The sequence below is a fragment of the Mustela lutreola genome, chromosome 5, assembly GCF_030435805.1.
Source record: "Mustela lutreola isolate mMusLut2 chromosome 5, mMusLut2.pri, whole genome shotgun sequence".
NCBI lineage: Eukaryota > Metazoa > Chordata > Mammalia > Carnivora > Mustelidae > Mustela > Mustela lutreola.
The window spans coordinates 97,712,317-97,729,256 of NC_081294.1; the positions used below are offsets into that span (position 1 = coordinate 97,712,317).

The 16,940-nt window shown below is 40.6% G+C and overlaps 1 protein-coding gene across 1 annotated transcript; it reads left to right on the forward strand.

Annotated features, from left to right (window-relative positions):
* The first annotated feature begins 3,767 nt into the window (after positions 1–3,767).
* On the forward strand, positions 3,768–13,879 carry CCNB1 (cyclin B1). Its single transcript, XM_059175159.1, has 9 exons — positions 3,768–4,339; positions 4,960–5,130; positions 5,232–5,384; positions 7,815–7,997; positions 9,259–9,417; positions 9,807–10,043; positions 10,302–10,442; positions 10,998–11,108; positions 12,608–13,879. The coding sequence occupies exons 1-9, from the start codon at positions 4,319–4,321 to the stop codon at positions 12,713–12,715; spliced, it is 1,284 nt and encodes a 427-aa protein (XP_059031142.1). The 5' UTR covers positions 3,768–4,318; the 3' UTR covers positions 12,716–13,879.
* The last annotated feature ends 3,061 nt before the right edge of the window (positions 13,880–16,940 follow it).

A 16,940-nucleotide genomic window follows, 5' to 3' on the forward strand; every position in this document is an offset into this window, starting at 1 on the left:
CCTGCTTGTGCTCTCTCTCTCACAAATAAATACTAAAATCTTAAAAAATAAAAAATTAAAAAAAGAACTAGAAGTTCAGAGTCAGTGTGCAAGTTGGTCAAGTAGTAAGCTTTGCCCTCCCGGTGATCAAACCATTTCTTTGGATACCCTAACCATCAGTATGTTTGAGACTTTTCTCTGGGGCTGGTCCATTTCCAGAGAAGCCTGCCCTTATCTTGTTTTGGAGGATATAAGTTCAGCTACCTGCATTTAGGGGACTGAGTGGAAGAAAGGAATTGAGGATTTACCGTTTGGTATCGAAGAATTTTATTTCCTCCTCTTTCAGCTTGCCTGGTGCCTGAATCCAGAGCTCCTTTAGTTCAGCATCCCTGAATATAAACTTCTAGTTTATTTTATATATATATAATTATATATATATATATATATATATATATATATATATATATATATATATGGCTAGGACCGGAAAAAGGCTGCACCCTCACTGCACCCAGATGAACAGGAGAGAAGCAACAAATTCTGTTTGCAACTCTACCTATACCATCAATTTTGTAGGCTCCTGTTTACTCCAATTCATGAAACACTGGAGTCTAAAACTGGAATCAGTTTGATTCTTGGTTTTCCATTGCCAGCTTAGATTTCAACTTTCTTGAGCAGACAGCTCCTTCTATTACTACTTTTCAATTGGCTTTTCTGCTTCCAAAATGTCTTTAGTGTATCCTCACCTATCCTTGAGAGTTGTGCATTTTTTATTTATTTTTATTATTTTATTTTATTTTATTTTGAGAGTTGTGCATTTTTTTAAATCCCTTTACTGTCTTTGGGAAGAAATAGACAATATGTATATTTAGTCGGTCCCAGTAAATCACTGATCCCTCAGTGAAACATCCATCACCTTCTCTTCTCTGAGACATCACTGTTTGATCTTCTGCCTCTCTGATCTTATTGCCCAATTTTCTTAACTGGCTTCTGCCATTTTGTTCAATCTTTAAATACGGAGGCCCCCAGGGCTTGCTCCTGGCATGTAGGCTTCTTTTCATTCCTTCTCTAGATGATCTCTTCCATGTCAGGATTTAAATACCATCTACAGCCATCTAGCTCACACCCTGAGCCTGTCTAGTGGACCTCTTCTCCTGCCTATCTTTAAACATTCCAAATACAGCAGAATTCTTAATCTCCTACCCATAACCTGCTACCCACTAAAAGCTGCTCATCTCTAAGTCTTTCTGTTTCAGTGACTCAGGCCCAAACCTGGGAGTTATCTTTGATTCCATTTTCTTTCACTCCCAAGTAGGCAAGCCATCAAGACCCAGCAAATCTACCTCCAAAATTTATCCAGAAGCCATCCCTTTCTATGTAGCGCTCCTAGCACCATCCAAGCCATCATCTTTCGCCTGGCCAGTTACAATAGCCTCTTATGGCTCCTCTTGCTGCTCTTCTCCTTCCTCCTCCTTCCCACCTATATACATTCTCTCCACAGTAACTAAGGTAATCTTTTTGAAAGATGGATTATGCCACCTTGGCTTGAAACCCTCTAAAGCCTTCCAAGGTACTTACATAGCCCAGACTCAAACCCCTGGGTTTACAAGGACTTGTATAAATTTATTCTTTCCAATTTCTTCAATCTCACTTCTACTCTGTCCCCTATACTCTAGCCATACTGGCTTTTCTGAACATGACAAACTCATTCCTATCACTGGGTTTTCACAGGCTATCTCCTCTATCTAGAATGTTCTCTTTCTTGTCATTTACGCCTCGGCTTAACCTAGGAGTTAACATCACCTTCTTAGATTATCTCTGAGCACCAAGTTACTCTACATCACTTCTTTTAATTCTCTGTCTAGCCCTGACTAGTATCTGGCCTCTTTCTTTCTTTCTTTCTCTCTTTTTTTTTTTAACTTCACTTACTTGTTTACTGTTTCATTTCTCTTTTCTCCTACTGGAATATAAGGTTTGTGAAAGTGAAGATCTTCTCTGTTTCATTCAGAGCTGTATTCCTAGCACTTAGAACAGGGCCTGGCATGTAGTCAGCCCTATTAACTTGGCCAGAGGAGAGAACATTGAGTTCATTGACTTCACATTGAACAGTTCTCTGAGGAGAAAGTCACACAAGGTTTTGTTTTGCTTTGTTTTTTTAAATATTTATTTATCTGACAGAGAGAGAGAGAGAACACAAGCAGGGGGAGCAGCAGTGAGAGAGAGAAAAGCAGGCTCTCCACTGAGTGTGGAGCCTGACGTGGAGCTAGATCCCAGGACCCTGGGGTCATGATGTGAGCCAAAGGCAGATGCTTAACCCACTGAGCCACCCAGGTGCCCCAATTTTTAAGTATCATAAAGAAAGGAGGTGATCCATGATACTTAGGCTAGTTAAACATCAAAACTAGTATACTGTGGGACGCCTGGGTGGCTTGGTGAGTTAGGCCTCTGCCTTCCGCTCAGGTCATGATCTCAGGGTACTGGGATCGAGTCCTGCATCGGGTTCTTTGCTCAGCAGGAAGGCTGCTTCTTCCTCTGCCTCTGCCTGCCACTCTGTCTGCCTGTGCTCTGCCTGTGCTCACTCTGAGAAATAAATAAAATCTTAAAAAAAAAATAGTATACTGAATAGAAATGAGTCTATAGGTATGTACATAGTTGGCAAGATTTCTCAAATTTGGCACCTCCTGAATATTGATATTTTGGGCTGGTTAATTATTGGCATGTACTTGGGAGGGTGGGAGCTATCCTGTGCATTGTAGGAGAAGCTGAGGGAAGTATTCCAGATTAAAGGAAGCTAAATGTAACATCTTGCCCTAGACTGCATCCCATCCTGGAGTAGGGAAAATACTATAAGGGACCTTACTAGATCAATTGACAAAACTGAAAGATAAACTAGACTGCATGAAATATTTAATAATATGAAGTTAAGAAGTTAATAACGATTATGGTTATGTAGGAGAATATACTTTTTCCTTAGGAAATACACACCAAAGAAGGGATCAAGGGCCATAAATATATATAATTTACCCTCCCATGTTTAGGAAGAAAATTTTTATGTACAGTTAGACATAGATCTACATACAGAAGGAGAGAAGTAAATGATAAAGCAAATGAGGTAATATGTTAAGTATACTTGATCTGGGCAAAAGGTATACATGTGTTCCTTGTAATATTTGTGTTTGCAACTTCCCTAAATTTGAAATCCTTTTTTTTTTTTTTCTTAAGATTTTATTTATTTGACAGACAGAACACAAGTAGACAGAGAGGCAGGCAGGGGGAGAGGGAGAAACAGGTTCTCCACTGAGCAGGGAGCCCAACATGGGGCTGGATCCCAGGAGGCTGGGATCAAGCTGAAGGCAGCTGCTTAACTGACTGAGTCACCCAGGCGCCCCGAAATTATTTTCAAATACAAAGCTAAAACAAAAGATTGGCTTTGGGAAGAAATTCGATTAAAGCAATCTGGCAGATTAAGAAATTGAAATTTCTTTTTTTTTTTTTTTATGATTTTATTTGACAGAGATCACAAGTAGGCAAGAGAGGCAGCAGAGAGAGAGAGGGAAGCAGGCTCGCTGCTGAGCAGAGAGCCCGATATGGGACTCGATTCCAGGACGCTGGGACCAAGATCTGAGCCGAAGGCATAGGCTTTAACCCACTTAGCCACCCAGGCGCCCTGAAATTGACAATATTCTTAAGAGACAATTAGTGTTGTGAAAACATCAGGGATCCAAAAATAACCGAAGTTTATTTCCCATTTACTAATTTGTAGCTCTGGGAAAGTCACTCTAAACCTCTCTCAGCTTCAGGTCCTTCACCTAGAGGGCTGCTGGATAATGAAATGGAAATGTACCACATGCCGCCGCAAAAAGGAAAGTGTGTAACAGTAAGTGGGACTAGAGCCGGAACTGCTTCTCAGGTCTCCAAATCAGGCTGCTTCACTGTCACTCATGGTAGGGACACCAGCCGTCCTCCAGGTTAGCTCCCCCGGCGCCCAAGCTCTCCCTTCCAGGTGGGCGGCGCACCTCCAGCTCTCCTCTCCAGGTGGCAGCGCAGCTGCCCAGGAGCGAAGGCCTGGCCCCGCCCGCTCTCGAACGTCTCCGCGGGGTCGCCCGGGAAACGCATTCTCGGAGGAACGGGCAGCCGCCAATGGGAAGGGAGCGAGTGCCACGAACAGACCAATAAGGAGGGAGCAGTGCGGGGTTTAAACCTGCGGCCGGGCCCGGCTCCTCCCGGCGTGCTGCGGAGGAACGGCTGTTGAGCTGCGCGGGGTTCAGGTCCCCGGCTGGTTGGTGACTCCCGAGTTCTGCTTCTCCCCACTGAGCTGCTGCCTGGTGAAGAAGAAGCCATGGCGCTCCGGGTCACCAGGGTAAGCTGCTGCGGACGGCACTGCGTGGCTTCTCGTCCTCTGTCCTCTACCGGAGCCCTCCCTCCCGCCCCCCCAACACTCCCCGAGTGGACTAGGGCATGGGTTTGGGAAGGAGGATGGGGGGATCGGTGGGCCCCTGGCACGGTGGGGAGCCTTTGGGGGTCCGAGGGAGAGAGGGAGAGAACGGGGCTGTTCTGGGATAGATGTTCGGCGCGAGGAGGGAGGGCGGTGGAGGGTCGACGGGAAACCTCTTTTAAAACATGGTAGAGGGCCCCTGAGTGAGCTCCCAGCAGCCGCGGAACCCCCTTCCCAGAGAGAAGGTGCCTGCGGTTGGAGGCTTTTCCGATTTCCTTTCAAATGTAAATTAAAATATTTCAGAGTCGCCGGGGACTACACAGGCAGCCCCTCAATAGGGGAGTGAGGAGGTTCTGGGAAGAAATAAATGGGCTTGGCACAGCCGAAGCGTAGATCCTGGAACCCCAGTGTCCCTTGGGAACCCATTTGTTGCAGCCAGCGTTTATTCTGAGAAGCCTCTCTCTTGCCCCGCCCCACTTTCCCTGACCCTTGACTTAACTCTAACGTGGGCGGGCCGGCTCTCAAAGCGGTCTTGGTTCTTTCAGAACGCAAAAGTTAATGTGGAAAATAAGGCGAAGATCAGCATGGCAGGCGCAAAGCGCGTGCCTCTGGCCACGACTGCGGCCTCCAAGCCCGGGCTGAGGCCGAGAACAGCCCTCGGAGACATTGGTAACAAAGTCAGCGAACAACCACAGGCCAAATTGCATCTGAAAAAGGTAACTATCTTCCTGCGCCGACTTCTCTCTCCCTAAGAGACCGCCCTACAACAAGGACCTGTGGTGGAGAAACATTTCATTTCCCGTCCTTTCATCCACAGGAAGCAAAAACTTTGGTTCCTGGAAAAGTTATTGCTAAAAAATTACCTAAACCTCTGGAGAAGGCACCCGAGCCTGTGCCAGAACCTGAGCCAGAACCTGAGCCAGAACCTGAGCCCGTTAAAGAAGAAAAACTTTCGCCTGAGCCTATTTTGGTAAACTTACTTTGCCTTTCTCCATCCGGTCTGTTGGGTGTCTCTTTCCCCTCGTTTAATAACCCATGGGATAATAGCATTCGAACAAATAGTGATAGTAGTAATGTTTATAGAGTATTTGGCAGGAGGTGGTCTCCGCTCTGCACTTGAAGGGCTTTTAAGTGGCATATTCTTCACATGGACTCTCTCACTTGTATTAATACCTCTACCCTTTAGATAAGGCTTAGAGAAGTGTTAAGTAATTTTTCTAGAGTCGCCCATCTCATCAGTGGCATCTGTGGATGTAAACCCAGGCCATATGGCTGCAGAATCTAGGCTCTTCAGCATTTTGTTACACTGCCCTTTACCCCCTGTGAATGGTATTAAGTGAGAGCTGCACGGACTGAAGATTTTGCAGTCTTTGGTACATGCCATCAGACCAAAATTCCTTGACTGACACAGATTATCTTGAATCCTTTTACTCCCTAATGTGGCCACTGAGTAATTAATAACCCTGTAACAGTGGAATAGATAAAGGTGTAACAGGGAAAGAAAATGTAGCTTTTCAGAGAGTAGATGAGTTTAACAGCCTCAAAACTAAAACTTAAGAACTTATTAAATATCAATTACATTAGTGTATCCACTCCTGTGAAGGAGAAACAGGGCACTAAAAGGGGCTCCTTTGCTGAAATTACAATGAGCTCATTTGATGAAGCTCTAATTTTTAAAATGTAGTTAAGGGGGTGCCTGGGTGGCTCTGTCCATTAAGCATCTGCCTTCAGCTCAAGTCCTGATCCCAGGATCCTGGGATGGAGCCCCTTGTCAGGCTCCCTGCTCAGGGAGGAGCCTGCTCCCTCTCCCTCTGTTGTTCCCCTGCTGCTTGTGCTCTCTCACTCTAGCTCTCTCTCAAACAAACAAATAAATAAAATCTTTTTTTTTTTTTTTAAAGATTTTATTTATTTATTTGACAGAGAGAGATGACAAGCAGGCAGAGAGGCAGGCAGAGAGAGAGGAGGAAGCAAGCTCCCTGCTGAGCAGAGAGCCTGATGCGGGGCTTGATCCCAGGACTTTGAGATCATGACCCGAGCTGAAGGCAGCGGCTTAACCCACTGAGCCACCCAGGCGCCCCAAATAAATAAAATCTTAAAAGAAAAGTAAACTAAAACATAGTTAAGGAGTATCTCTACTTGGTAGATAGGTCGATGCCCACTTCACGAATCACTTAATAAAGACAATTACATCTTTAAATTAGAAAACAAATAATAGTTAAAACCAGTTGAGAAAAATGATCTGTAAAGTCTTTCAGTCCAATTCCTTATATCGAAGAGTAGGAAATTTGAGGCTATTGCTTTAGTATTGACATTCTGAACATAACATACAAAACCTGGAGCATGCAGTGTCTCTTAATTGGCCATACCGTCTACAAGAGAATTCCTTGAAAGTCCCATACTGATCCTTGACTTTGCTCTCCCACTTAATAAGAAAAGCCCTTCTCACTCTCATTCTTTTAGTTACCTTTTCATCCTTCAAAGCAGCTCAACCATCAACTCCTGAAACTGCCTAACTTACCCTCACCCTTGTTCCTAGGATCAGTCTCATTTCATTTACTTCTGTCTCCTATATTCAAAGCCGTTTGAGGACACTATAAAGGCAGTGTCTATAAATAAATAAATAAAAATCTTAAAAAAAAAAAGGGCGGTGTCTAGCATAGAGCTTGACTAGAAGAAAATGCCAATAAATATTTGAACAAAAGGATAGCTAGAGTTTGAAAGAAATGGCTAATAATAATAACTAACTAGGGATGCCTGAGTGGTTAAGCGTCTGCCTTCAGCTCCGATCATGATTCGAGGGTGTTGGGATGGAGTTCCATATCCGGGCTCCTTGCTCAGTGGAGAGCCTGCTTCTCCCTCTGCCTTTGCCTATACTCCCCCTGCTTGTGCTCTCTCTCTTTCTCTCTGACAAATAAATAAATAAAAACTTTTTAAAAAGTAATGAACTTTGTTAATCCTAAGTAGTCAGGACAGAACTTGTGTTTTCCTGGGCAGTGAGAAGCAGTCCATGTTTTGATATAAAGACTACAGACTGTCATTCATTTGGGTAGACTTCACATGATCCTGATCCTAATAAACAGATTGTTTACTCATTTCCTTTGGAGAAAAGTCTAGAATGTGATTTTGTTTGCTTTTTCTCTGTTTTACCTGTCGGTTTGGGTTCTGCTAACTTAAAACTCTCAGTCTGTTTTGGCTTTTTGCTTTTTTTTTTGTATTAATCATGTCCTAAGGAGAGATTGAATAAATTTGAAAAAAAGATACTTTTCCTTTAAGAAAATGAATTATGAATTATATGTCTATTTAACAGTTGGTCTCTTGAGTTAGTACCAATAATTGGGCCTTCATTTCCAGATTGTATGCTTCTCTTTGCTATTATTTCAAAAAGTCTTTCTGTTTCAAGGTTGATACTCCCTCTCCAAGCCCAATGGAAACATCTGGATGTGCCCCTGCAGAAGAATATCTGTGTCAGGCATTCTCTGATGTAATTCTTGCAGTGAATGATGTGGATGCCGAAGATGGAGCTGATCCAAACCTTTGTAGTGAATATGTGAAAGATATTTATGCTTATCTGAGACAACTTGAGGTCTGTATTGTTTTTAGAATCTTTTTTTTTTTTTTTAACTGCATTTAGCTTGATTAAAGACGTTTTTTCCACTGAGAGTTTATAATAATTCAAGCAGGATGTGAACAGTATTTCTTAACAGTAGATTCCATTTCAAATTCTCCTTCATGGAGTAGCAAAAATCAAGTCACTGTGCTCGCTTCAGCAGTACATACACTAAAAAATCAAGTCACTAACCAAGCCAAGGACATCTGTATTTGCCATTTGAACAGGTAAAGTACAAAGTGACAGTGGATAATAACCGTAACTCTAACGAATGTCCATAGGTTGAATGATATATTTATGTCTATCACAGTTAGGAGTGGGCAAGTCCCAGGCTCAAGAGTTTGAGGATTAGAGGCAGGAGATGGATGGTAATGGAGAAAATGCTGAAAAATTATAACCAGCAGCAACACAAGGCATTTTGCGTCAATGTGGCTAATGTGCATGTGATACCAGGGAAATTGTTCTTTGTGTCCAAGAGGGTATACTCGAAGTTTTTGGTTTTCTTTCATTTCATATCACTTCTGAAACTTTCTATTAGTGGCATTAGTCCCCCACCTCAAGACAAGGTAGCGTTCTGTATACTAACAAGCTGTATACGACCAGATTTGCCCAGTCGTTTGTTAATAATGCGTTCTCTTTGGGCATCCATTTTCTAGAGGATTGTCCTATAGAAACATCCTTGCTAGGACCAGACTTCCACTTTGGGTTTTTTCTCCCTTCTTTTTAATAAAATTATAACTTTGGCTGAGTGGGTTTAGCAGGTGCATGTGCTGGTCCTTGATGATTCATTATTTTTCCCTATGGTGTTTTGGGGGTTTAAATCCTAGAGTGGGAAAGTGGGTAGCACATAGGTTCCAGCTGATCTGGAAAGTAGCTGCTGCTGGTTTTCTCTGCTTCACACAGCTCAGGTTCTGGATTTAGAGTCATAAGTGAAAAGATGAGATGATGGCATGATATCTTTGTCTGGGATGAAATGGGTACAAAGTGTAGGCAAGTAGCAGTGACGGTAGGTTGAACATAGTGAAATCTGTACAAAATGAAAAACCTGTCAAACTGTCCTATTTAATGTTGGCTTTCTTCCTCAGTGACAGCTTTATGTAGTGACTGTATGAATAATTAAGTTGAGGACTGTTAGAGATTCTGAACTCTCCATTACTGTTCTGTGGTGACTAAGATTTGTGGACAGAAATGTCACATGGAGTCTTGCTTCTAAAGGATAATCAGCATTCTTTTGCAGGAAGAGCAAGCCATCAGACCAAAATACCTACTGGGTCGTGAAGTCACTGGAAACATGAGAGCTATCCTTATTGACTGGCTAGTACAGGTTCAGATGAAGTTCAGGTTACTTCAGGAGACCATGTACATGACTGTTTCCATTATTGATCGGTTCATGCAGGTGAGCATAATTCAGTAATTGAGGATTCTCCCTTTAGGGTCCTAGCAGAGTCATAAGAAACAGACTTTTTCAGGGGCGCCTGGTTGCCTTCGGCTCAGGTCATGATCTTAGGGTTCTGGGATCAAGCCTGGCATTGGGCTTCCTGCTTAGTGGGGAGTCTGCTTCTTCCTTTCCCTCTAACCCTCCCCCCATGCTCATGCTCTCTTTCTCTCTCTCAAATAAATAAAATTAAGAAGAAAAAAAAAAGTATTTTTCAGCTAACATCTGTTTTGGGGTAGTACATTCAGATTTTGCTGTGAGAGTGTTTTTCCCATGTTCCCTTCATAGCTCTCTTGTCTCCTTTTTCAAGTATGTATTAGTTGTTCATCCAGTTGGAATTCCCATTGCAGAATAATTGTGTGCCCAAGAAGATGCTGCAGCTGGTTGGTGTCACTGCCATGTTTATTGCAAGCAAATATGAAGAAATGTACCCTCCAGAAATTGGTGACTTTGCCTTTGTGACTGACAACACTTATACTAAGCACCAAATCAGACAGATGGAAATGAAGATTCTAAGATCTTTAAATTTTGGTCTGGGCCGCCCTCTACCCCTGCATTTCCTTCGGAGAGCATCTAAGATTGGAGAGGTACAGTTCTCTTTGGTAACCTTTAGTATGGTACATGATGAAATATTGCTAACCAAGTAGATCTAATTCAGCTGACTTATAAATCTGTATGAAGAAGATATAATGTTCTTTATTTCCAATTTTCATTAAGGCCTTCCATGGGGAGTTGCATTTGAGAGTTAACAGACAAACATTTGTGATTATAGTTACAGGCATACTGCTTATTGCCAGTACAGAATTCTCTAACGGAAGTTGAGAGACCTGTGGGTTTTGTTTCAGGTTGATGTTGAGCAACATACTTTGGCCAAATACCTGATGGAACTAACTATGTTGGACTACGATATGGTGCACTTTCCTCCTTCTCAGATTGCAGCAGGAGCTTTTTGCTTAGCACTGAAAATTCTTGATAACGGTGAATGGGTAAGCTCTGTCACAAAGACTTAGGTTACCCTGAGTTTTTTAATTATAAGTGATGTTTGTATGAATACTGGACTTTTTACATTAAAGGACTATCCTAAAGGTTTCTAAAATTATAGCATCTACTGAGAGAATGATTAAAAGTGATATTTTGTTTGCCATGTGTTCATAAGATACTCCCACTTCATTACCTAATTTCATCTTTTGATATAAATGAAGACACTCAGGTGAAATGACATGCTAGAAAGTTCATTCATATTCATTGATTCACCAAATATTTCTCCTATGTGTCATATGCTACCCTATGCCCTAGGAGTAAAACTATGCATAAGAATATTGGTGTCAAAGGTGAGCACATGTGTATAATAGATTTAAGTATAGGATCCTAGAGAAGCATGAAAGAAGAGTGTTTGGGGAGGAAGGCATCTTAAATTTATCTTAAATTTGTTATAATCAGTCCTAAGGAATCTCTTCCTACTCTACTCTTGACTAAGATACAGAAATATTATGAAAACCATTATTGATGAGCATTTCTAACATTAGCTTTTGTTGCCATAGACACCAACTCTACAGCATTATCTATCATACACTGAAGAATCCCTTCTAAGTGTTATGCAACACCTAGCTAAGAATATAGTCATGGTGAATCGTGGACTTACAAAGCACATGGTAAGTCAGGGATACTGTAAGATGTTGAAGGGGATGTGGGAGGGTACAGAATGAAAATACTTAAGATTTCATGTCTGTAAATGCATGGCTTATTTTTCCTTTTTTATTTATTTTGTGTGTGTGTGAGTGAGAGATGGGAGGTGGTGGTGGGTACAGAAGGAGAGAATTTTTTTTTTTTTTTAATTTAAATTCAGTTAATTTAGGGGCACCTGGGTGGCTAAGTGGGTTAAAGCCTCTGCCTTCAGCTCCAGTCATGATCCCAGGGTCCTGGGATAGAGCCCCATATCGGGCTCTCTGCTCTGCGGGGAGGCTGCTTTCCCCCAACTCTCTCTGCCTGCCTCTCTGCCTACTTGTGTCTCTGTCTGTTAAATAAATAAAATCTTTGGGGCACCTGGATGGCTCAGTTGTTGAGCGTCTGCCTTCGCTCCGGTCATGATCCCAGAGTCCTGGGATCAAGCCCCATGTTAGGCTCCCTGCTCAGAAGGAAGCCTGCTTCTCCCTCTCCCACCCCCCACTGCTTGTGTTCCCTCTCTTGCTGTCTCTCTGTCAAGTAAATAAATAAAATCTTAAAAAATAAATAAATAAAAATAAAATCTTTTAAAAAATTTCAGTTAATTTATATATATTGTATTAGTTTCAGAGGTTGAATTCAGTGATGGATCAGTAGTATGTAACATCCAGGGCTCATTATGTCATGTGCCTTTTTTTTTTTTTTTTTTTTTTTTAAGATTTTATTTATTTATTTGACAGAGAGAAATCACAAGTAGATGGAGAGGCAGGCAGAGAGAGAGGGAAGCAGGCTCCCTGCTGAGCAGAGAGCCCGATGCGGGACTCGATCTCAGGACTCTGAGATCATGACCTGAGCCGAAGGCAGCAGCTTAACCCACTGAGCCACCCAGGCGCCCCGTCATGTGCCTTTCTTAATACCCATCACCTAGTTCCCCATTTCCCTACCCACCTCCCCTCCAGCAACCCCCAGTTTGTTTCCTAGAATTCAGAATCTCTTACAGTTTGTTTCCATCTCTGATTTCAGCTTATTTTATGGGAGAGAGATAATCTTTTTTTTTTAAGATTTTATTTATTTGTCAGAGACAGAGGGAGAGAGAGCAAGCGAGCACAGGCAGACAAAGAGGCAGGCAGAGGCAGAGGGAGAAGCAGGCTCCCTGCCGAGCAAGGAGCCCGATGTGGGACTCGATCCCAGGACCCTGGGATCATGACCTGAGCCGAAGGCAGCTGGTTAACCTACTGAGCCACCCAGACGTCCCGGGAGAGAAAGAATCTTCTTAACCAGGCTCCATGCCCAGTGTGTAGCCCAGTGCCGTACTTGGTCTCACAACCCTGAGATCATAACCTGAACCAAAACCAAGAGTTAGATGCTTAACCAGGCGCCTCAATGCATAGCATATTTTTAAGTATTTGATGTTTTGAGTTTCTGCATCACTGGATCTTACAATGTTTTCCTCTTTGACTTCATTAACTACTATGCTTTTCTCTTCCAGACCATCAAGAACAAGTATGCCACATCTAAGCACGCAAAGATCAGCACGCTGGCACAGCTAAATTCTGCACTAGTTCAAGATTTAGCCAAGGCTGTGGCAAAGGTGTAACCTGTAAACATGAGTTGGAGTACTATAATAACTGCAAATAAAATTGGCACCATGTGCCATCTGTACATACTATATGTTATCTTTACTGACTTTTAATAAAGTTTGTGGTCCTTTTTACTTATACCTTAACTCATTCGAATGTCGCTACTTTCCTACTTGAGGATAACCTAAAAGTTGTGTTAAAGGTATGGTGGGGAGTATAAAAAGTGCTTTCAGTTTATTGGGACCCAACCTACATATATAATTGTCATTTGTGTGGTTCTTGTTTTATGTATATGGCTTTCGCTTTCTTAATATGGATTACTTTGGTCATGAAGGCATTTAAAGCCCTTTGTAGGGCATATGTACAGCCCTATAAGCCCTGTCATCTTGGAGAATATGCAGCTTCTGTCGGCTTAAAAGCCTGCCACCTCACCTTTAGACACTCCCCTCCCTATTTTCTGTTTCTTCCGGTGGTTGCTGCCATAATTCCAAGAAGTTCTTATTTCTACCACTATTTCTTAAATTATCAACTTTTGTATCATTTTTTTCACCTGCAGAAATAAGAACTTTGTATTTTAAACATACTTTTTCATTGTTGATCAAATAAAAGTAGATCCTCAAAGCATAAAGTATCTTAAAAAGTTGATTTACTCCTTACCCCCCACTTCTACAGCTCAATTCTATCCATCTGAAGGTATCAACAGTTTGGGATAGATCCTTCGATGCCTCTTTTATAAACACAGACGCGCATATAAATTGTTATAGGGATTTCTAAGAAATGGAATCATGCTATATATAAGTAATTCCTTTTAACATGGATAGGCCTTACCTGTATTTGGGCATTACATTCCATAGTAAGGGTATACTACAGTATATTCATTCTGCTGTTGACCTTCACATTGTTTTTTGCTACTATAGACAAATGTCTTTGTTATCATTAAATAACATACTTTCCTTTCTGTACACTGTGTTCTCCAGAATATGTATGTACTAAATTTTGGCAGATACTTTTCTCAGTGTCCTCAGCAGTGTACAAAAGTGCTGGATTTCTCTGTGTCCTTGTCAGAACTGAAGGCAACAATTCTCTAGTTTCTGCAAACTTGGCAAAAAATAATCTATCTAGTGTGCTGTTGTAATTTATAATTTTGATGACTAGTTGAATAAATTTTTGTTGAGAACTTATCAGTATGCGAGGTTTTCCCATTTTATCATTGTCTTTTGACTGTTTATGCTTTTTGTCATGCACACACTTTTAAGTTTTTGTATTATCAAATTTCCTTTTTTTTTTTTCTGTAGTTGCTTTTGGATTCTCAGTCCTAAGGTCAACTCCATCTCAAAACTGAGCATCTTCTAAAATTCTAAAATTTACCCATTTATAATCCCTCACACTTTTTGTATATGGTATAAGGTAGGGCTCTGATAGGTGCCCTTTTATGTCATACCACATGATCAAAATTATCCTTGTCAACCTGAATTGAAACAATGCTCATCATTTCCTGATCTACTTATTTCTACTTGCTTTTTCATGTGATAAAATAAAAGTATTACGTTATCTGCTAAGATGAAGCTAGCACTATTTTTCAGATATTTGGGGGCAATTTCAAACCTAAGAACTTTATTATAAAGTTGGGTCCAGTTACAGAAAAGCTTTGAGGTTTTGAATAGACCTGTCTTCCCATTCAGAAGCATTTTTTTCTCCAAGGATTGTTGCATGCTCTCCAATTAACTTAGAATTTTAATTATATAATTGAAGCACTTTTCTTGTCAAGTTTATTGCTGGGTTTGTGGTTTTTTGTTGTATTGTGAATGGAACCTAATTCCCCATCTTTTTATTGCTAGTTTTTTCTTATCTAGCTGGCATCAGTATTCTTACTCATTTCTTTTTTAATTTTTTTTAATCAATTTGTTTTTAATGGAGTAGAAAACCTTAAATCTAAAACTTTTTTTTTCAATGTTTATGGTATTTATTGTATTAGAATCTCCAACATAATCATAATAGAGAAATCTGTCTTGTTTCTGGATTAGACATCTCAAGTGTTTTTTATCATTTAATATTCTTGTTGTTAGGCTTTAAGTAGTCTTCCTATTTTATGTATTTTTCTATTTCTGTTTTGAGTTGTTAATTGGCAGGGCTGTGGAAATTCATTTACTTTTTCAGTTTATTAGGATTATTAATATAGTATAATTTTCCACATTAGAGGTTTATTCAAATCAAATGAATTCTTGCTCATGGTACATAGATTTAATGTGTTTCTTCTAGAAAATTTTGCACCTTACTTGGGAAACTGACCTAGTTTTTGTTGTTGGTATGGTTTTCTAGTTTTTCTTTTATTTTACTAGCTTTTGGGTGGATTATAGAGGTTTCCATTTTTATATCACATACTTTGAAAACCTTATTAATTCATTTGAAACTAGCTTAATTAGGGGGTACCATGGTGGCTCAGTCGGTCAAGCATCTGCCATTCCGCTCAGGTCATGATCCCAGGGTCCTGTGATTGAGTTCTGCATCAGGCTCCCTGCTCGGTAGAGTGCCTGCTTCTCCCTCTACCCCTTCCCCAGCTTTTGATCTCTGTCTCACTCTCTTAAATAAATAAAATTTTTAAAAAATTTTAGGGGCGCCTGGGTGGCTCAGCGGGTTAAGCCGCTGCCTTCGGCTCAGGTCATGAACTCGGAGTCCTGGGATCGAGCCCTGCATCAGGCTCTCTGCTCAGCAGGGAGCCTGCTTCCTCCTCTCTCTCTGCCTGCCTCTCTGCCTGCTTGTGATCTCTCTCAATAAATCTCTCTCAAATAAATAAATAAAATCTTTAAAAAAAATCTTTAAAAAATTTTAAACTTTATAATCATTTGGCCTGGATCTGCTTAAATTGGTATGTTTTCATTGTCGTTTGGTGTTTTTTAGGAATTATCCCCCCTCTACTAAAAGGAAGTAATCTCATCTAGATTTTTAAAGTCATAGTTGTGTAGTTATATTTTGTCTCTCAGTCCTGATATTGAATACTTTTATTTTCTACCCAGGCTTGTGTGGAGGGTTTTTTGTTTTTGTTTTTTTGTATTTTGAAAGAATCAGTTTTGATATTACATTCCTACCACCTTTATTTTATAGTTTTAGCTCAACATCTTTTTCTAGTTTAAGTTAAATGCTCAATGTATTTTGGTGATAAAATCATTTGACATTTTCTTTGAGATAGCTTGTTTCTGAAGACCTCCTTTTTATCTATTCCTGGTCATTATAATTTTTTTGTGGTCCTTGATATGGAGATTATTTAACTGCTTATTTTCTAAGCACTAGGTTTCTTTTCAAAGTTTTCGTCAAACATCTTCATGTTGGTGATTTTTTAATTTTGTTGGAAATGGGGTCTTTAAAAAGCCTTTTTGAAACTTAATATTTTTTCTGTATATAAATATTTGAATGACTTCTATAAATAAGCAAGGATATAGAAAAGGATTTTTTTTCTGTTAGGTGACATAGTTCTAGGTACTTCTGTAGGTAAATACTAAATTATAGGTGTAAAGAAAAAAAGTATGTGTGTCAGGAACACATACACGCGTGTGAATATATTTTTCTTTTTCAGAGCCATTTCAAAGTAATTTTAAATTTCAAGACAATGTCACCTTAAAATACTTCATCATGGGGGCGCCTGGGTGGCTCAGTGGGTTAAGACCTCTGCCTTCGGCAGGGGTCATGATCCCAGGGTCCTGGGATCAGCCCCGCATCAGGCTCTCTGCTCAGTGGGGAGCCTGCTTCCTCCTCTCTCTCTGCCTGCCTCTCTGCCTACTTGTGATCTTTGTCAAATAAATAACTAAAATCTTTAAAAAAAAAATGTTTAAAAAAATAGTTCATCATGCATCGCCTAAGTATTCATTTTCCTAAATAACCATGATCTTTATCACATTAAGACAATTAACATGTAATGTGCTGTGCATATTCTAATTTCCTCAATTGTTTGGAAGATGTTTTACAAACTTTTTTCCAATCCAGGTTCCAATCAAAATTAATGTTTCCCTAAGCGATAATTGTCCTGCTTTTTGTTTTTCAAGGCATGAACATTAATTGTCCAGTCTATTGGTCTTCTATAACGTCAGGTCTACATTTCTATCGCTTCCCTTTCTTAGCCTGCCAGGCACATCCATTTTCCAAGGCTGCGAAGGTTAAGGGAGTGCCAAGATGGGTCCAAAAACCGCTGTCCCGAAGATCCCCTGACCCTGCGCCAAGGATGAATGACTCAGTGTGTTGCGGTCTTCC

Excerpts from the sequence above, each read along its gene's own strand:
- CCNB1 (XM_059175159.1), top strand. The coding sequence starts at position 4,319 with ATGGCGCTCCGGGTCACCAGG. Across the intron at positions 5,131-5,231 it reads CCAAATTGCATCTGAAAAAG|GAAGCAAAAACTTTGGTTCC; the intron begins GTAACTATCTTC and ends TTTCATCCACAG. Across the intron at positions 7,998-9,258 it reads CTTATCTGAGACAACTTGAG|GAAGAGCAAGCCATCAGACC; the intron begins GTCTGTATTGTT and ends ATTCTTTTGCAG.